The sequence below is a fragment of the Populus alba genome, chromosome 2 (assembly GCF_005239225.2).
Source record: "Populus alba chromosome 2, ASM523922v2, whole genome shotgun sequence".
Lineage (NCBI taxonomy): Eukaryota > Viridiplantae > Streptophyta > Magnoliopsida > Malpighiales > Salicaceae > Populus > Populus alba.
Window position 1 is genome coordinate 14,574,688 of NC_133285.1, and position 21,737 is coordinate 14,596,424.

General features: G+C 31.1%; 3 protein-coding genes across 3 annotated transcripts; all 3 read right to left on the minus strand.

Annotated features, from left to right (window-relative positions):
• Positions 1 to 1,895: 1,895 nt before the first annotated feature.
• Positions 1,896 to 2,552, minus strand: LOC118049980 (uncharacterized). Its single transcript, XM_035060171.2, has one exon. The coding sequence runs from the start codon at positions 2,492 to 2,494 to the stop codon at positions 2,108 to 2,110; it is 387 nt and encodes a 128-aa protein (XP_034916062.1). The 5' UTR covers positions 2,495 to 2,552; the 3' UTR covers positions 1,896 to 2,107.
• Positions 2,553 to 5,206: 2,654 nt separating this feature from the next.
• LOC118049979 (uncharacterized) lies at positions 5,207 to 5,869 on the minus strand. Its single transcript, XM_035060170.2, has one exon. The coding sequence runs from the start codon at positions 5,821 to 5,823 to the stop codon at positions 5,419 to 5,421; it is 405 nt and encodes a 134-aa protein (XP_034916061.1). The 5' UTR covers positions 5,824 to 5,869; the 3' UTR covers positions 5,207 to 5,418.
• Positions 5,870 to 11,067: 5,198 nt separating this feature from the next.
• Positions 11,068 to 11,689, minus strand: LOC118049978 (uncharacterized). The gene has a single exon (XM_035060169.2). The coding sequence runs from the start codon at positions 11,615 to 11,617 to the stop codon at positions 11,306 to 11,308; it is 312 nt and encodes a 103-aa protein (XP_034916060.1). The 5' UTR covers positions 11,618 to 11,689; the 3' UTR covers positions 11,068 to 11,305.
• Between the last annotated feature and the right edge of the window lie 10,048 nt (positions 11,690 to 21,737).

The following is a 21,737-nucleotide window of genomic DNA, read 5'->3' on the forward strand; positions in this document are numbered from 1 at the left end:
ATCTAGTTAGGTATAAACTATTACCTATAACTTAATAAAAAAAAAAAAAAAAACCCCAGAAAAGAAGCTATATGTGATGCTGTGAGCACCATGTGTGCTCCCTAGGCCAACATGTTCTTCGAGTGGTAGATTGCAAAGAAGCAAAGTTCTTAAATGAGAACCTAACAGCCCTGCTGCACAGTAATAACGTTAGGTGCGTGCAAGCTTTTCTTTACTAAAAGGTAATGAATTATTCAACTCAAGTCATTCAATGTCCCCTGATGGCCATAAGAGCTTCATTTGCTGCTATCCAGAGAGCTAGCTAGCAGCTGGTGGCCTCATCAATGAAGTTTCACCAAGCATAATAATGTCTCTCTCACGGATTGTCTGTTTTCTAGCATTATGGATTCACCAACTTGGAGATCAGGTCACAAGGATGACCGTCCGATCATTTGATGTCTCTGGGAATTCTTGTTGGAAGAATCATGACATTGGAGTTCTTGAATTGTCTAGCTCTTTGGGAATTTAATTTCAAGGCTATGCTTTTGAATTTCTATAAATAGTAAACTTTTTAGTGGATGTTTCGTCATGTCACATGTGAATTGGAGTGTGGTAATGATTACAATTTAAAATAATTTTTTATTTTAAAAATATATTAAAATAATATTTTTTTTAAAAAATTATTTTTAATAATATTAGCATATTAAAATAATATAAAATTATATAAAAAAATTAAAATAAACAAGTATTTTCATTTAATCGCTACTATCTATTTTATTATTATATAAACAAGTATTTTCATTCAAGAACTTATAAGTTTAACAAATTGAAGTTTCAGATTTTATATTATTTCTTAATGATTATTGTAATTGAAATTCTTTTAATCTAAAATTCATAAGCTTTGAACTCTCAACCATTTGGTTATTATATTAAACAACTATATATCTAAAATCAAAAGACTTGAGCAGAGACTCAAAAATGTTTTAACATTACTTTCTTATAATTCAGTATATATTGCTCAAACGCTTTTGAGGACATTAATTCTTGTACGTAGTTCTAGTTAGGGCTGAAAAGGTCACAGGATGGAGAGTTGCCGATAACCGGCCATGACAGGGCTCGAATCCAAGCTCGCAGCGACGTTGATCGAAAGTATTTAACAGTACTGTACCAAGTGATTGCTGGCCATAAATTCTTTTGGATGGTTGTCCAGCCATAGAGTATTTGGATAGAAGAGAAAAATAAACTAGTAATCTAGGGTTCAGGTTGATTGAGGACGAGGATGAGGTCTGATGCTTTAAGGCCTGAGGTAAAACCCCGAAATACCTGATGCATGCTCCTACCGACATGAAGATTTTCATTCAAGGAAGTGCATGCAGCTAGCGTTGTGTCCGGAGAGAGGCCACCGGGAAAAGATAGTGATGGTGGACGTACAAAACTATATTATCACCAAGATTTTCCTCGCAATTAAGGAAGACAAGATGTTGGGCCAGTATCTCATTAATTAAAGCATTCTGCATTTGACACAGTTTGAAAACATGTTTCTTCTTAAATTATACGTACCCATGTGTTCTTTCTTCATGGGATTGCTTGCTAGTACCACTCTAATTCCATTAATTGATTCCAGAATTTCTTTATATATATATATAAATTACGATTGATCTATTAAAAACCTGTTAATTATAACCATTAAAAAGAGAGAGAAAAACACAAAAACATCTACAAAGTTGTAGGAAATTTACTTACCCAGAATCAGCATTAAAGGAAAGTATTTTTAACTTAATTAATTTACCTGCTAATTAACGGAAATAACTATTTATCAGTTAATTAGTGTTGCTATCAGTTCTTGAGTTTTGGCAATGTAGAAAATACATGAAACTCAAATGTAGAAGACTTGCAAGAACGACAAGGAACTCAGCTTTTAGACATAATTAATTGATATCCATTCAAACATGACAATAACGATAACTCAAAAGTAAAAGACACCAAATTAAGGAAATACAAGTAAAACCAGCTGATACAGCAGCAAAAGGAACAGTATGGTAACTAAAGCATAGACGACAGCCTCACACATTCAGCTAACTTAACTGAGACAAACTAAAAAGGAACTAAACTTGAGAGCAAATTAATTTCAAGGGTAAGGAAGAACACCACTTCCACCACCAACACCACCACCACCCACGCCACCCAAGCCTCCAACACCACCCAAGCCTCCAATACCGCCACCCAAGCCACCCAAGCCGCCTCCACCACCTAGTCCTCCGAGCCCACCATCTAAAGGAGCAACTCCACCAATCCCCCCTACGCCACCAAATGGGAGACCACCAGCACCAATTCCAGAATAGCCGCCAAGACCACCGTATGTAACAAAGTTCTTCTGGTCAGTGAGACCAGCATCACTAGGCGCATTTTTGGTGCTAGCAACATCCATGTTTTTTTCAGTAGGCACGTCTCTAGCACAAGTGTGCACTGCTGCAAGAGCGAGCACTAACACAACACAAACGTAACTCCTTGCCATCTCTCTAGCTAGCTCTGAATCTTTTTTCGTAGTACCTCAGTGCTTGTTGGGTTCCTCCTTTTAAAGGCCAAATGAGCGCTAGGGGCAGTTGAGGGTAGTAAATGGAGTTAAATGCGTGTTCAGAGTTTTGAGCTCTCAAATTTTCCATTCACCGAGTCTGTGTGTTCGTCTAAAGGCTTTTTTGGTTGTATTGTGGATGGACATTAGCCTCCGTTTCGTTTCAAAAGCTGTTTTGTAAAATTTATTTTTTTTCTAAATTTATTTTTTATATTTTTAAATTATTTTAATATGTTATATTAAAAATAATTTAAAAAAAATAAATCATTTTAAAATATTTTAAAATAAAAAATATTTTAAAAAACAAATGACACTCCTAAACATGCTTTTAATTAGTCTTTAGCTGACATGATTATAAGCTAATAATTAAACACAATTACAAGGAAATCAACAGTGTAGTTAATTTAAATTCAGGCCAGAGGTGTCCTCTTTGCAGGCATGGGTTTGCCAGTAAGATGGATGGGTTACACATGCTTCGTTGCCAGGCAGCAGGGCACTTCACGACTGTCCCCATTATGACACATGGTGGTTGGAAGGGCCGGTGCTCATTTACAATTTATCAGGGCAGAACATCAAAATATATCCCCATACTTTTATTTTTATTTTTATTTTTTATGAATTATGCATGATTATAAAGCATATGTTATAACCATTAAGAACATGATATAATAGAAAAAATATAAATAGTTTTTCAAGTCAGGAAACTTAGAAAGAAAATAAAAGACCCGCAATCAAAGACATGAAAATTGAAACCGGATAAAAACAATACTTTGGCTATTAGATTAATATCTCTTAAAAACTTTTGGCTAGATTCTTCTCTTGATGAACATGTTGAAAATCAACACTAAAAAGCCTATTACATTTATTGAAAATAACATTAAACACTCATTGCAAGCACCAAGATTGCATATCATTATTATTTTTTAATACAAAAGATAACATTATTATAACAACCTGAATCCACAATCCATTTATAAGAAAAAAAACATTATAATAATGTAGTGGTTTTTTGAATTGTTAACGCTTTAATTTCATTAGATTCCACGTTACTTGGAGCAAGAGGAAATACAAAAAGAATTTCCCTTCCTAATTCCTTAGAGTCAGGGGTGATTATTTATGATTTAGTTTAGTTTTTATTTAAAAAAAATAATTGAACTGAAACTGGTTCAAATCGATCAATTTTAGTTTGATTCGGTTTTTTAGAACAAAAACCAGTTCAAACCAGTTTGACTCGGGTTTTTATGGTTTGGCTTGGTTTTTTTAGATTTGGCTTGGTTTTTTTCAGTTTTGTTTTGGATTTGGTTCGGTTTTGTTTTTTTTTATTTCAAGCTTATAAAACCGAAACCGAACCGAACCGAACCGGTTGGTTTTTTTAAAATTTTAATCTTTCTAATTGGTTTTTTTCACGGTTTGGTTTGCTCAGTTAGAGCACCACCAATTCCTAAAAATCTTTTTTTTTTTCCTTTTGACACCCCATCAACATTCCATTTAAGCATACCTATTAGTGGAGATATCCAAGTTGAATTCACCTTTTTTGTCGTCCAATTAGTCTACATAAGTAAATACTTTGATGATCATAATAAGTCCGATCCTATATAGCAAAAACTTACATCTTTATATTTTGTTCAAATTGCATCCCCCTTTGTTCCCTTATTATTAAAAATCAGATTATTATGAACAATCCAAATTATACAAACAAACAAACACCATGTTATTTTTTGCTTTGAGCCCCGGACAATACCATTTCATAATATAAAAAAATCATTCAAAGATTGAGGCAAGATCAATTGATGTCTTAACCAATGCACAATGCACCACATAAGAGATGAAGTAAAATTAAATAGTTGTCACTTTTTCTTTTTCTTTTTTTGACAAAAAGAACATTTTAAGTCATCTTTATATAGAAATATATCTCCAATTTATTATGATACCGTCAATGTTATTTATAAATCATTTTAATTTTTCAATTAAGATTTTTAGTAGACTAATTAATGAAATTTTGTTTTGCAAAATGAATTCACTTATTAGAAAAAAGAACAATAGGATGAAAATATTTTATAAATATATGAAAGTTTTTAATAACTTTTTTTATTAAATTAAAAGGTAAAATTGATAATAATAAATTTCATTCGAGGCAATGTTATATATATATATAATTGAAGATTGTCAAAGTACTCTTTCAATTCAAAAATTTAAATTGTTACTTGAGCTCCAATATATAATTTATATTATTCTTTAATATCTTCTTTAAGTAAAAGTATTTTGAACTTGAAACTTCCACGAATCCATCACTTTCTTGTTCTTATTTTATTAAATATAATATGAATTATGAGATTAAAACTCATGATTACTTGATCAATAAAATTTTGATATCTTATTAAAGAATCATCTCAACTCAAAAATAAGATATCGGGACATGATTTATTTTATTATTTAACAAAAAGTTATTATTAACATTTTCTCAAAAAAACATATGCAAAGTTGTAGGAAATTTACTTACCCAGAATCAGCATTAAAGGAAAGTATTTTTAACTTAATTTACTTGCTAATTAACGGAAATAATTAACTATTTATCAGTTAATTAGTGTTGCTATCAGTTCTTGAGTTAGTGGCAATGTAGAAAATACATGAAACTCAAAATACAAGGAACTCAGCTTTTAGACATAATTAATTGATATCCATTCAAACATGAGAATAACAATATCTCAAGTAAAAGACACCAAATTAAGGAAATACAAGTAAAACCAGCTGATACAGCAGCAAAAGGAACAGTATGGTAACTAAAGCATGGACGACAACCTCGCACATTCAGCTAACTTAACTGAGACAAACTAAAATGGAACTAAACTTGAGAGCAAATATTAATTTCAAGGGTAAGGCAGAACACCACTTCCACCACCAACACCCCCACCTACACCGCCTCCAGCACCAACACCACCACCCACGCCTCCAAGACCACCCAAGCCTCCAATACCACCACCCAAGCCACCCAAGCCGCCGCCACCACCTAGTCCTCCGAACCCGCCATCTAAAGGAGCAACTCCACCAATCCCCCCTACGCCACCAAATGGGAGACCACCAGCACCAATTCCAGAATAGCCACCAACACCTCCGTATGTAACAAAGTTCTTCTGGTCAGTGAGACCAGCATCACTAGGCGCATTTTTGGTGCTAGCAACATCCATGTTTTTTTCAGTAGGCACGTCTCTAGCACAAGTGTGCACTGCTGCAAGAGCGAGCACCAACACAAAACAAACGTAACTCCTCGCCATCTCTCTAGCTAGCTCTGAATCTTTTTTCGTAGTACCTCAGTGCTTGTTGGGTTCCTCCTTTTAAAGGCCAAATGAGCGGTAGGGGCAGTTGAGGGTGGTAAATGGAGTTAAATGCGTGTTCAGAGTTTTGAGCTCTCAAATTTTCCATGTCTGTGTGTTCGTCTAAAGGCTTTTTTGGTTGTATATGTAGATGGACATTCAATTTCGTGTCTTGGGAGAGGGTGTTTGGGAGTGTGGTAGCGGTTGCTTTTCAAATAGCTTTTCATGCCGAAAAGCATGCCAATAATGTTTTTTTTTATTTTTTAAAAATCATTTTTGACATCAGCACATCAAAACGATCTAAAAAGTACAAACTACACTCAATTTTAGCAAAAAATAAAAAAAAAAAATTTGAATTTTTTCGAAAAGCCGGTTTGACCGCAATGCCAAACAGGCATTTTAAGGCCTCCGTTGCGTTTCAAATGCTGTTTTGTAAATTTTATTTTTTTTCTAAATTATTTTTATATATTTTTTAATTATTTTAATATGCTATATTAAAAATAATTTAAAAAAAATATATCATTTTAACATATTTTTAAATAAAAAATATTTTAAAAAACAAATGACACTCCTAAACATACTTTTAATTAGTCTTTAACTGACTTTATTATAAGCTAATAAACACAATTACAAGGAAATCAACAGTGTAGTTAATTTAAATTCAGGCCAGAGGTGTCCTCTTTGCAGGCATGGGGTTGCCAGTAAGATGGATGGCTGATTGTTACACATGCTTTGTTGCCAGGCAGCAGGGCACTTCACGACTGTCCCCATTATGACATATGGTGGTTGGAAGGGCCGGTGCTCATTTACAAATTATCAGGGCAGAACATCAAAATATATCCCCATACTTTTATTTTTATTTTTTTATGAATTATGCATGATTATAAAGCATGTGTTATAACCATTAAGAACATGATATAATAGAAAAAATATAAATAGTTTTTCAAGTCAGGAAACTTATAAAGAAAATAAAAGACCCGCAATCAAAGACATGAAAATTGAAACCGGATAAAACAATACTTAGGCTATTAAATTAATATCTCTTAAAAACTTTTGGCTAGATTCTTCTCTTGATGAACATGTTGAAAATCAACACTAAAAAGCCTATTACATTTATTGAAAATAACATTAAACACTCATTGCAAGCACCAAGATTGCATATCATTATTTTTTTTAATACAAAAGATAACATTATTATAACAACCTGAATCCACAATCCATTTATAAGAAAAAAACATTATAATAATGTAGTGTTTTTTTGAATTTCTAACGCTTTAATTTCTTTAGATTCCACATTACTTAGAACAAGAGGAAATACAAAAAGAATTTACCTAGCTAGGGGTTGATCATTTTTTATTTGGTTTTTATTAAAAAAAATAATCAAATTAATTTTTTTTTAAAAAAACTCGATATCGGTTCAAACCCTAGTTTCAGTTCGGTTTTTTAGGAAAAAAACCGGTTTGGCTCGGTTTTTTTATTTTGGCTCGTTTTTTTTTTTGTTTGGCTATGTTTTTTTCTTGTTTTTTCTGGTTTGGATTGGGTTCAGTTTGGTTTGGTTTTTTTGGTTTCAGACTTATAAAATCAAAAACCGAACCGGTCGGTTTTTTTTAAAATTTTAATCATTTATTTTTGTTTTCTCAGTTTTTCAGTTTTTTGGTTCATCCCTATTTAGAGCACCACCGATTCCTAAAAATCCATTTTTTCTTTTGACACCCCCATCAACAATCCATTTAAGAATACTATTAGTGGAGATATCCGAAATGAATTCATTTTTTTGTCGTCCAGTCGTAAATAATTTGATGATCATAATAAGTCCGATCCTATATAGCAAAAACTTACATCTTTATATTTTGTTCAAATTGCAACACCATAGAAAATGGAATAATACACACCATCCCACTTTGTTCCCTTATTATTAAAAATCAGATTATTATGAACAATCCAAATTATACAAACAAACAAACACCAAGTTTTTTTTTTTTTATTTGTGCCCATACAATACCATTTCATAATATAAAAAAAAAATCTTTCAAAGATTGAGGCAAGATCAATTGATGTCTTAACCAATGCACACCACCCAAGAGATGAAGTAAAATTAAATAGTTGTCACTGTTTTAATTTCTTTTTTTTTTTTTTACAAAAAGGACATTTTTAAGTCATTTTTATATAGAAATATATCCCCAATTTATTATGATACCGTCAATGTTATTTATAAATTATTTTAATTTTTCAATTAAGATTTTTTGTAGACTAATTAATGAATTTTATTTTTTTTGCAAAATGAATTCACTTATTAAAAAAAAGAACAATAGGATGAACAGTTTTATAAATATATGAAAGTCTTTAATAATTTTTTTTTATTAAATTAAAAGGTAAAATTGATAATAATAAATTTATTTTGAGGCAATGTTAAGATTATATATATATAATTGGAGATTGTTAAAGTACTTTCTCAATCTAAAATCTTAAGTTGTTAGGTGAGACTCCAATATTTGATTCATATTATTCTTTAACATTTCCATCAAGTGAAAGCCTTTTGAATTTGGAACTTGCACAGACCCGTCACTTTTCTTGTGCTTGCTTTTATTAAATAGAATATGAATGGTGAGATTCAAACTCGTAACTACTTGGTTGATAAGGTTTTAATACCTTGTCCAAAAATCATCTCAATCCAAAATTTTATATTGTTAAGTGAGATACTAGGATATGATTTATGTATTATTTAACAAAGGTTATTCTTAACATTTTCTCAATTAACTATGATAAATTAACAAAAAAACTAAAAAAATGTTGTAATTTTACTATGCATCACCTCACAAAAATACTATTCATTGTAATAGTGTTTTTCTTTTTTTAAAAAAAAAATATTTGTTTCTCTAATTTTATCATTCGATATTTGGTTTGTTGAAAATTGAGTTTCATGATTTATTAGAGTTTGCTAAAAAAAATAAAAGAGGTGGTGATTTTTACTTTGCATCACCTCACAAAACATTATTTATTATAATAGTGTTTTTTTCCTTTTTTTTTAATATACATTTTTTCTCTAATTTTTATCATTTAAAATTTGATTTGTTAGGAATTGAACTTTATAATTTATTGTGGTTAATTTGCTAAAAATCTAAAAGAGGTGGTGTTTTTTATTGTGCATCACCTCATAAAATACTCTTAATTGCAATAATATTTTGTTTTTTTTAATTTAATTTTATCATTCAACATTTGATTTGTTAGCGATTGAGTCTCATGATTTGTTGTGGTTTGCTAAAAAATTAAATGAAGAGGTGTTTTTTATGAGCACCACCTCACAAAAGATTATTCATTATAGTAGATTTTGTTTTTTTGTCTTTTTTTAATATATATATATATATATATATTTCATCATCTAACATGTGGTTTATTGGATATTGAATTTCATGATTTACTGCGGTTTGCTTTCTATGTGGTTATCTCACTTCATGATCCGTTTTGCAGGTCAACTCGAGTTTTTCTTTTCTTTTCTTTTTCTATGTGGCTTCATAATTTGTTTTTTTTTTATTTTCTATGAGGTTATCATGGTCTCATAATTCGAGTCACGAGGTTTTATAATTTGTTTTGATTTACTTTCTATAAGGTTATTCCAGTCTAATGATCATAGTCATAGGTTTGATGGGTTAACTTGGGTTGCTTTGTTTTTTCAGTTTATTTTCTATAAGGTTATCCCTTTGTCATGACACGCTTCATAGATTTGATAGATTAACACAAAGTGACTCAGGTCTTGTTTTGTGTTTTTTTTAATATTTTTTTTTTCAATTGCATCCTTCAACATTAAGTTGATTGAGAATTATGTTTCATAATTTATTTTAATTTACTTTCTATGGGGCTATTTTGATCACATGACCCGGGTTGTAGATTTGACAGGTTAACTAAGGCTGACTTGGGTCTTTTTTAATATATTTTTAATTGATTTTTTTTATTTTATCATTCAATATTAGATTGATTGAGAATTTGACTTTATAATTTGTTTTGATTTGCTTTATATGAGGTTATTTTAGTCTTATGACTCAAGTTATGAATTTGATAGGTTAATTCAAGTTGACCTGAGTCGTTTTTTTTTTATTATTTTAATTTCATCATTCAACATATGATTAATTGAGAATTTAACTTTATATTTTATTTTTATTTTCTTTATATGGGGTTACCATGATATCATTATTCAGGTTACAAATTTAATATAATAACTTGGGCTGACTCTATTCTAAAATGTTATCATTTTAATATTTTATAAAAAAAAAGAGAGAGAGAGAGAATGTCTTCTAAATTTTTTTAGCTAAATTTTATTTTTACTGGTCATTTAAGTTGTCTTTGAAATTGACATGTTGATCAAGTTATTTAAGTTAACTCCTAAACAATTTAATTTTTTTTTTTACTATAAAACCATTAAAATATTTGTTTTAATATTAAAAATATTTGATATTACTTGCAGCGTAGCACGGGACAACTATATAATATTAATTGGAGCTTTCCAGCTGAAGCATAATTCATGAATTTGGATAACAAAAACTTCTGATTAATTTGCAATTACATTGAGGCCACAAATACAACTAGGATTAAAGAAATTAACTTACTCCGAGATGAATTAATCCAAGTTGATGACAACATCTTTTGGTCAAATCAGGAACAAGATCCGGTGGTGAAATTGCAGAATTAAGATTGGCTACAGTACTGTCCTGAAATTCTTTTTAGTCAAGTCTGCAGCTCTTAGTTTTGTCTGTGTAAAGAAGCATACATCAAGAAATCCTTCCATTTTTTAGCTGTCAGTAGTAACAATGTTAAGTCATTGATTCTGGAAGCAGGGACAGAATGGAATTTTCCTCTTTGCTGAGTGTCTTGGAATTTTTCTCTTGTCAGAATTTTCCCAGATACATCAAGAATTGTCTGTGCTCTGCTTACTTATGCACTGATCGTTGCTATCTTTTGGCGCTGCCCCTCTTCTGCTACTACAGCTTAGCATGCATAATATTTTCTGCTACTGGTTTTGATCCTCTTGGTTTCTAATACAATTGTCTACTACTGTTGCAGCTTGTTTGAAAATTATTTGCTCCATTGTGTGCATATATAGATGACTGAGTGCTGTGATGGCTATATAATTCTTTGACATTGACTGGTGAGTGCTTCTGGAGAATTGTCTCCAGGGCACCATTGTTATAGCTCCTCTGAGCTGTTGTAAACTTGTAATGAAATAGTAAGACTTGAATACAAATTGACTTGATCAAGAAAAACGGAGTACAGGATAGATAGATGGATAGATAAAGATCCTCGCCAATCAAATGAAGAGCCTGCTGACAAATTACCTATGTAATCCGAAAGCAATGAAAGATGACAGGAGAAGAATGAAAAGGCACAATGTCTACCTATAGCAACTTATTAAAGTAGATATATAACGAAGAGCCAATATTGAGGAGCGAAATCAAGGGTGGACGAGAGAGCCAGCAGCACCATCAGCACAATCTCCACAGCCACCGCCCAAGCCTCCACCAACACCTCCACCAACACCTCCACCAAGAGCTCCACCCAAGCCACCAACCCCACCAAGTCCACCGAGGCCACCAGCAACACCGCCAAGGTTTGGCAGACCACCAACTCCAGCAAAGCCACCTACACCGCCATATGCGATCAAGTTCTTCTGGTCATTGAGGCCAGCGTCTTTGGGCACGTCCCTAGCACTTGCTTGAGCAATAACAAGAGCAATTAAAACTAGAATGCAATAACACCTTGCCATCTTGTCTCTCTATATTTCTATCGTACACTAAATCTGATCAAGAAAGTTTTTGCTACTGTAGTAATGGTGCCAGAGCCATGCATCGAGGCTCCTTTTAAAGGCAGGTTTACATGTCGTGTGGGAGAAGGTTTCTTGAATTAAATGTATATTGAATGCGGGCACATGGTGGTTCGTTAAAAATGAATTTAACTGTTTTCCAAAGATTTGTACAGCAGATCTCAATACCTAATTATTATTGAAAAAGAAATCAGCGCAGGCAAGAAAGCACATTAGCTTATATCGCCAGGAGTAGCAACTAGACTAGGAGCTCGCGTTGGGCCTCATGCTAATTTAATTTGTTTTTAATGTAAAAGATAGATGGTCATGTGTTTTTTTTTTAAAAAAAAAAAACTCAACACTCGAGTCATTAATTTATTTAAGTCTAATAAGATTAGTTAATTTAATAATTTGATATAAATTGAACACAATAATAGCAAACTAACCGTAAAAAAATATATGGCAATAATTAACTAAAAAAATAAGATATCGATATCATATTTATAAGGAGAAGAAAAAAAAATGTAGACCCGTTGTCACTCCACCATGAACATTACTTACAACCAAAAGAGTTTGTTGAGATGATTCAAACTCCACTTTCATTAGAGTAGTGCCTTGAAAAAGCAAATCGAAAAAAAAATACAATAAAGTGAGTATTCTATTCAATTAATCAATTATATTTTATTCAAGAAAAAAAATTTATTGTGAGAAAAATATATTTAACAAAGAATAAAAAATAAAAAAAGACCCCAATAACTCAACCAAATATATATAAAAAAAAAACAAAAAAAAAAAGGATGTATAAAGCATATAAAGAAAACATAAAGCCCAATCTCCAATAAAATAACTATCAAATGATTAAATTGAAAAAAAAAATTATCTTGAAGGAATGGCAAAAAAAAAAACCGAAGGAAACCCTAGTAAGCATCCTTAACTTAAGTTAATTTTTCAAACTACAACTCATCAAATTCCAAAATGGGCTTAGATACTCAAATTCAAATTAACTCAATGTTTAATGATGAAATTGAGTATAAAAAAAAATACCAAACTAAAAAATTTGGAAAAGAAAAAAACAATCAAAAGTATAATGATAAAATCTAATAAGAAAAAAATAATTGAGAGTGAAATCACCAAAAATTAAATTATAAAAATTATTGCAGATGACATAAATAACAATTAAAAAAAATAGAGATCAAATCTAAAAAATTAAAAAATCAAATAAGGATTAAATTGAAACAACTTTTAATTTTTATAAATTATTTCAAAAAAAAATAAACATCAACCAAAAGATCAGGGACTAAATAAAAAACAAAGGGAAGTAAGAAAAATCTAATGAGGATGAAATTGAAACAAAATTTGATTTTCAAAAGTTGTTTGAAATAAAACAAACATCAAACAAAAGATTAGGGACTAAATAAAAAAAAAAAAAAGGAGGTTGGTTTGAAAACTTACATGGCAAGGCGCAAAACTCAAGAGAAAAAAAAAAAAAAGGAAAAAATAAAATGGTTGTCAGAGCACCGTTACATGGAGAAGACACTAAGACGAATCTAAAAACGTCCTAAAATGACATTTTTTCTTGTTAGAATTAGCTGCATGTGTTGTCCAAATATGATAGAGCGGTGGACACATTTATGTGTCCTAAGCACGCGTCAATAATTTTTTTAAAATGCCTTTCATTTATTAGAAGACAAAAATAGCCCTCACTTTACCCAATATTAACAACATAAAAAAACATTAGTGCAATATCAAAAATGCCCTCAAATCTACAGGGAAAAAAATTCAAACCCCAAGGGCAAGGAGGAATTTCGACTTTGCAAATTAAAAGGATAAGACCAAAACAACCTTATTTGGCATTCAAAGTATTTCTGTATATATTGGACAAATTGGTTATTTAATTATACACTTTATAAGTAAAAACATAAATCTACCCCTCAAAAACATCCAACAATATTATAATATTAAAGGTATTTAAAACAACTTATAATGTATTTTAAAAGGCAAATACTCATCCTGTCCATTTAAAATTACCAAAATACTCTCATTGCAAAGACAATTCTACTCTTAACCATTAGACTAAAGCTTTTTTCTAAAGGGCAAGATGATAAATTTAATATTTCTGTCCACATTAAAATATGTCTAAGAGAGCAGTGAATTCATTATTCCTCTTGGTTTTTCTTTTTTTATAAGACTATCATTTGGGACGGTGGAGTAGTGCTATTGAAGATATTTTTTAATAGACCACAATTTTAAAAGTTGTTTGGTCTTTTTTGTGTAATTTTTTTTTTAAATTATAAAAAAAATAAATCTGAAAAAAGTTTAAATTTATAGATATATGACAAATTTTACTAGGATTGGGACTCTGGGAGAAGAACCATGCATGTTATTAGCCGGCTAGCTAGCTATAGATGCTATAGATGTGGAATGCGTGCTTCTCGCAACATGAGAATATAAATATTAATATTTGTTTAATATTGTAATACAGGATGGTTTTTTTTAAAAATATTTATTTTAAAATATATTAAAATAATTTTTTAACATTTTATTTTATTTTATTTTTGACACTAAAACATTAAAATTATTAAAAAAAATTAATTAAATATTTTTAAAATTCTATATGATTTAAAATAAAACCATAAAAACAAAACTTATTATATTTTCAAACACTCTAAATCAAATCATATCAATGATAAATAAATAAATGGTAGGACCACATGATACTGTCATTTGCAATACCATTTATCATGGTTTTATTTATAGTTTTCAGACCCGACCTGATTTTATGCCCGAGTTCTAGGTTATGATTGGCTTACTAGGTCGCTCAGTTAATTTTTTTTTTAAAATCAAAACGATATTATTTTAGTAAAACAAAAAAACAGTTAACGGGTTATAGCTGGATTTTTGACCGGATCGTACCAGGTTTTTTCTTCTTTTATTTTTTCTTTAACCCAACCCGGGTCGACTAACTGGACGGGACCGGGTTTCAAAATGTCTTATTTACTCCAAAACGACCACTTTATGTATGCCCTTCTTGGCATTAAAATCTTGGTATGTTGCTTCAAAATGAAGGGAAATTATGCAATTACCTCTTATCGTTAATCATACGTGGTCGATTCTATTAGATAAAGCTTACGAGTTATTGGGTTGATTGGTTAACCTACATGCTATAGACTTAATTTCTAATTATAGGTCAATTTTATTTTTTATTATTAAAAAAATATTATTTTATTTTAAAAATATATTAATTTAAACTCAATTAAATTTAAAATAAATATGATTAGTTCATCAAAGTCACCGATAAACTTGTAATGATATTTAGGTTTAATAATATTAATATAAAATATAATTTAAATTAATATCACTTCTAAAAATCAAATAACTAAGTCAACCTATATCAACTGTGTAAAAATATGTTTAAAAATATGGTAATAATTATTTTTTAAAGTGTTTTTATTTAAAATAATATTTTTAAAAAAAATTATTTTTGATATCAAGACATCAAAATGATATAAACATATTAAAAATATATATTAAATTGAAGTAATTAAAAAGTTAAAATAAATAATTTTTTTTAAAAAATTAAAATAAAAAAATAAACAGCCCTAAATATATCTATTAAACGCAATCTCTACTTGATCAGAATTCCACCTTGTACTTCCAATTAAACCAGTTTTTTTTTTCTTTGGTTAAATTAAGGGAAAAAAAGAAAATAGATGGAAAAGATATAGACCACAAATGCAGAGAAGCAGAGAGAAAGGAGGGGAGGTATGCGTGGGGTAGCATATAATGATGACAGCTGGCTTACCGACAGGAATGGGAGGACTACGAGGATACGATGGATAAATTGTGAGGTTACTACAGTAAACGTAAGCAATTTTTGGAATAATATTATTTGAAAGAAAAATCGGTGAAATATATAGCATATTTCCACTTTGTTAAGCTTTGAAGCATGATATTATAAATATATTTTATTATCTGACTGATTGATTAGTTCATAATATTTAGTGAAATCGGTTAATTAATTAAAAAAATAAAAAATCTTAAAATTATCATAACTAGGGGTCAATGAGTTTTTTATATCTAAAAATTTGATGATTTGTGTAGCGATATAGTGACTATTATAAAAAAAATAACCTTATGAAACTCCTATAAAAAATTTAAATGCGATACACCGGCCGAATCAAAAGTAATGACTCTTTTGTTCCGTTATTCTAGTATAACATAATCAGGTCTCTTCTTGAGCTTATAATTATTTTACTAGTCAATAAATACATCTGCTAGACCATTCACGTGATCTATTTAGGAACATATGTTTATTTAGTTATGGTAGACACACACATAACTGCTTAGAATCACTTATTATCATAAAATTGACTACACCATTAACATTAAAAGAACAAAAAATAATTACTTTGTGAACAATTTTTTTTTAGATTTTAATTGGAATTTATTTTTTAGTTTACAACTTGGATTCTGTTTATTTGCTGGAAAGTAGTTTCCTTTTGGAAAGTGAATTCCGGGAAAGTGAATTATTTCTGATGTTTGATAGTGTAATGAAAAATAAGTAGGAAAATACTTTTCAGTGTTTGGTTATGTCATGGAAAATGAGCAGGAAAATAATTTATTAATGTTTTATTTTTCTCAAGTTTATTAAAATAATGAGAAACAAATCTTACAAATTAAAAAAGTCGAATGAGAATGAAATTGAAAAAAAATATAATTTCATAAATTATTTCAAATAAAATAAATAATAATTAAAATAATAGAGATCAAAACTAAAAAAATAAAAAAAAATGAAAAGATGAAGAAATTATAATAATAATAATAATAATTAACATTTAATGAATTATTTCAAATAAAATAAGTAACAATAAAAAAATGAGGATCAAATTTAATAGATAAAAATTTTAATAAAAAAATAATAAGGGAAAAACAAATAACAATTATAAAAATAAAGATCAAAGTTAATATAAAAATTAAATTTTAAGAGATGAAATTGAAAAATAAATATTCAAAACAAAATATATATAACAATAAAAAGTTTAAGGACTAAATTTGATATAATCAGCAAATAATATGATATTTCTAAATTTTTCACAACTTCCAGAAAGTTTTTCCGTCTAAATTTTTCAGGAAAACACTTTCCTGAAATCAAGCCAAATTTTCTTTTGATTGGAAGGTGTTTTCCGTTGACCAATTTTTTTAGTGACAAACAAACACATAAAAGTTTGAAAAATAGTTTTTTGAAAACCATTTTTTCAGAAAATAAACATAGCCGTGAATAAAAATATATATTTTAACTTATAAAAATACATTTAGAAATTAAAAGAAAAAAACATTCATAGAATTAAGGTTTTTATGTAAAAAACGATATTACTGGGCCAATTTTTTACGTTTAAAAATGCTAATTTGAAAAGAAAAAAGAAAAAAAAAAAAACCCAGATAGGATATGGGCAGATGGTGGTAAGGAAATGGACTGGTTGTCTACGGCCGCGGTTTTCAATTAATGCTGTGTCAGATTGATTGGTGGACATTGTTACTCTCTCTACCTGCTTCCTCTTTCATTCTCAACCAAAACCACCGCTCTGAATTAATGCTCATGTCTCAGCTACAATGTCCTCCTCTCATCTCCCAGCGCAGCCACATTCTGCCTGGAAGCTCCAACATTGTAGCTGCTGTTGAAGCATCTCTGAGCTAGTTATCTAGCTGCATGCATGCATGCTGGTGCTAACACACAGTCTAGGAGTTTCTTTTTTTCTTTCTCGTCCAAGTGCTGATACCCTGAGCTCCATGGAAGGATAGAATCAGTTTTAAGAATTTACAATAGAGATTTGGAAGTGATCTTGGACTTGGTTTGTTGTTACAGTGAATTTTGTTCTAGCAAAGATCCTTATTTCATAATCAATCCCTCGTCTTCATCTTGGAAAATCTCTCTCTGGTCTTGATTAGTTTTTTTTTTTTTTTCAACTGTGAGTATCGGGACAGCACATACTCGATTAATTTTTTGAAGCTCTGAAGTTAATAATTATATAATTTTTCAGTGATTCTAAAGTTTCTAGGATCAACTTTTCTTGGTGAGTTTTGAAAGCTTTGGTAATGGAGAACGAGACGATGACTGGTTCATATTTGAAGGAGAGCGGTCATATAATTAAGCAAATAAGCAAGGAGGAGGAGAGTATCTTCTGTGCAGAAAGATTAGGCTGCGAGCCAACCTATCCACATAAATTGAATTCCTTCCAATGTATTCAAAATTAGCATTTCTTTAGATTTTTTTTGTTTTTCATATAAGAAATCGATTCTCATTTCATAAAATAAATAGAATTATAGAATAATAATCGGGCCCAAGATACAGGAATTTGAGCCCAAAAACAAGTATTCTACACTAGCCCTCACCCAATGAAGAAGGTGTCCAGAACCTCGTTTACATGTTAATGTATTTATAGGAAAGGCAATGTATATCCTCTTGATACAACCTGACAAGTTAATCTAGAATTCTAAACAGGTTTGAGTTGAAAAAAAAAAAAATACTTGGTTTAATCTTGTTAAAAACTTGGATTCATCATAGATAAAAACTATTCATTGATTTAAAAAAAAAATTAATCAAAACAATGTCCTCTTGACTCATTAAAAAAATATTCAAGATCAAACCTGATTAAGTTTAGCTAAACCCTTATATCCCAAGTCTTGTCTCAAGTGAATCAAGTTTAATAAAAAAAAATTAAGGTAATTTAGATCTTACAGTTAAAATTAAAGGTGATTATTTTTGGTTTAGTTTGGTTTTTATAAAAAAAAAATATAACGAAATCAATTTTTTTTTTAAAAAAACCAAAATCAGTTCAAACCGATTGGTTTCAATTTGGTTTTTTAGGATAAAATCCAGTTCAAACTGGTTTGGCTTGATTTTTTGGTTTAGCTCGGTTTTTTTTATTTGGCTCGTTTTTTCCTTGAATTTTTTGTTTTAATTTAGTTCATTTCAAATTTTTCAGTTTCAGACTTATAAAACTAAAACCAAACCAGTCGGTTTTTTTAAAATTTTAATAGGTTTTTTTCATGGTTCTGTTTTTTTAATTTTTTTAGTTTAATTGATTTTTAGTTTTTTTTTTAAAATACACTTATCCCTGCTCAAAACGTACAAGCCAAAAGAAAAAAAAAATCCACACTCCTTCCAAATATATTTAAATAGTACCTAAAATATACATGTAATAATCTATTATTGTTCACTGGATTGGAAAAGAAAACACGTGGCTTTTGTAGAGTTGTGTGCTCAGCGTTCCTTGTTTAGCCTGCCAAATACAATGGTTTGTAAAGGTCTGGCCACTACATGTTCTTGGTTCTGATAATTGCAATTTTGGTGCTTCATTACCAGTTATAAAAGAAATTCTTGTAATTTGCTCGCCTTTGTAAGCTTTGAGGCTTTCAACATTCAAATAGTTTTTTGTTTTAGGTTATGAAGCTCTTTGCATTCACTCAGTTTATTTACTTTACAAATAGTGGCCTTTCATCTTCTATTCATAAAATAAGGTAATATAAAAGAATATTTAGGAATCGGCTTGAGTTAACCAAACTAGAAGATATGGAAAAGGCTTGCACATAACATTTGTCAACCATGCCATCGCTCCATCCCCCCCAAAGCACCACCTGCACGGCTCCTCCAAAATCCTCAGACCACCATGTTAAACACCTTTCTCAAAACAACACAACAACATCAGCTTCTCAAAAATGTCCTGATACAAACCTTCCCATACCTGGCCCATCCTCAGCTTCTACCTGCAAAACCCCTGTCCTTGCACCCTGTACCTTTATCAACAATGATGAGAACATGTTAAGCTATTTTTCGAGAGATTTCATTCATGGGTGGACTATCAAGATCTGAAAAGGGCTTTTTGCAAACTTGGCCGGGTTTCTAAACTCTTTGTATCCAAGCGCAAAATTGTTCTTGGAAGATGTTTTGGATTTGTGGACATGGCGTCCTCCTTATCTATCTCATCTCTCTACGATCAAGCCAGCCGAATTTGGTTTGATACATACAAATTAATAGTGAACCCTGCTAAACGATACCCTCTTAAAACTTCCCCTTCACCGCCACCAAAACATGTACCCAAGCATGCAACACCATACCACCCCCAGCTTTCTTTGATAGATCATAGGTCTTTTGTTGAGGTACTCACAAACACAAAACCTCAAATAGCCACTACGAGTAGAAGATTGGTGCAGTACGACTCAACAGAGGAAGATAAGGAATGGTTATATAGGAGCTTGGTAGGAAATATTTTGCCAAATGTTGACGTTGCAACACTAGAGGCAACGATATTGAAATCAGTTGTCAACACTGTGAGCTTCAGATTCCTAGGAGCTAGTCAGGTGATCATCACCTTTGTGGACCAGTTGGCTTCAAAGAAAGAACACGACAATAAGGGGTCCATCTTGAAATCACTACTCAGCAACCTTAGACAGTGGGAAGGAAGGACTAGAGCTTATGATAGATTTGCTTGGATAGCCATCTTTGGCTTACCAATGTAAGGTTGGAACAAAAACTGCTTTGACACTATTTTGCAGGGCTGGGGAACTATTGCTGGTTACGATACATCTTGTATTAGTCAAGGGGCCATATCAGGTATCAGGGTTCTTATTAGAACCATAAAAATGGAACCTTTTCATGATAAGGTGAGTCTCAAGCTTGACGGAATACAAGTTGAGGTCCTGTTAAATGAAATAAAGGGTGATTTCATTTCATCCCTCACAACAGTCAAACACTCTATGGACGTCTCACTCTACATAGAATTTGTGCTTTCCGATGATGAGGAAGAGCAAACGAAAACTATCTCTGCAACAGCAATCCCCAGGGCTACAAGACAAAATACTGAGTTTGAATTCATTTGTACGTTGGGTAAACAAGATCAGAACGACAATATATTTCTTAACACTGGCATATCACCACTGTACCTGCATCCAAAAATTACAAACATTTGCAGCCATGCAACTTTATCTTAAGAGCTGGTGTACGAAGACGATAACCATTTAGCATTGGTACTATATGATTATGCTAAGGTGGCTACAGCTGATTCGAGAGAGGTAGATGAGCAACAAGTAATGTGTATGCTTGAAAGAGATGGGCTAGATCAGCAGAAGGTCTACAATAGTGGAGTTATGAAGAAGATGGACCGGGGGGAAAAGCAGAAGCCCTCCAGAATGGACCAACAAAAGAGTCATAATAGTGGTAGCTCAAGCATTGGGCCATCTTTTGCTAATTTCATTATCCCCATTGCTGACCAGACTGAACTCGCTAATCTAGAATTGCACAATAGGAGATCTCAAAGGACCAAAGCAAAGAAGCTGTCACGTAAAGCACCGACTGTTAAAAGAAGAAAACCACAAAAAATAGGACATCAAAGTTCCAAGAAAGCTGAGTTAGGCATAATTGATTACTCTGTCTCTGATAATGGAATCTGGAATAGAAATGTTATTATTCGATCTGGGAAGGAAATAGTTGGTGAAGATGAAGTGAGCAGTTCACACTTTCATATCTCTCCATCATCTGGTGATCTGGCACGTGAACCATTACAACCTGACCCTAGGGAAGAAGCAACTGCTTGCTGGGAAGTGGGAAAAGTAGTATTGCAAGTCCATGATGAAAGCCACCTCATGACCCAGACGCTGCAGAGCTTTATAGAAAAAGAGCAGGAGGAATGGATAAGAAGGAAGAAGCAATAAGGATGGTGTCTCTGTCTCGGTGAAGGTATGGTTGTTAATTCTTGATATGGGTAGTATTATTATTTGGAATGCGCGTGGTATAGGAGCTAGAGATAAAAAAAAAAAGATGTGTGAGGAATCTTGTGCACAAATTTAGTTTAGATGTTCTGGGTATTTTGGAAACGAAATTGGAAAATATTACCGATTGTATTGTTAATTCGATTTGGGGTAGAGGTTCTAGGAACTGGTATGCAGTTCCTTCCTTAAGTCTTTCTGGTGGTATCCTATGCATATGGAACCCAATTTCTTTTTGTGTTTCCAATTGCTCTGTTGCTATGAATGGTCGTATTCTTCATGTTGGAGGTGTGTTTTCTCGGTTCAATATGGAATGTTTGGT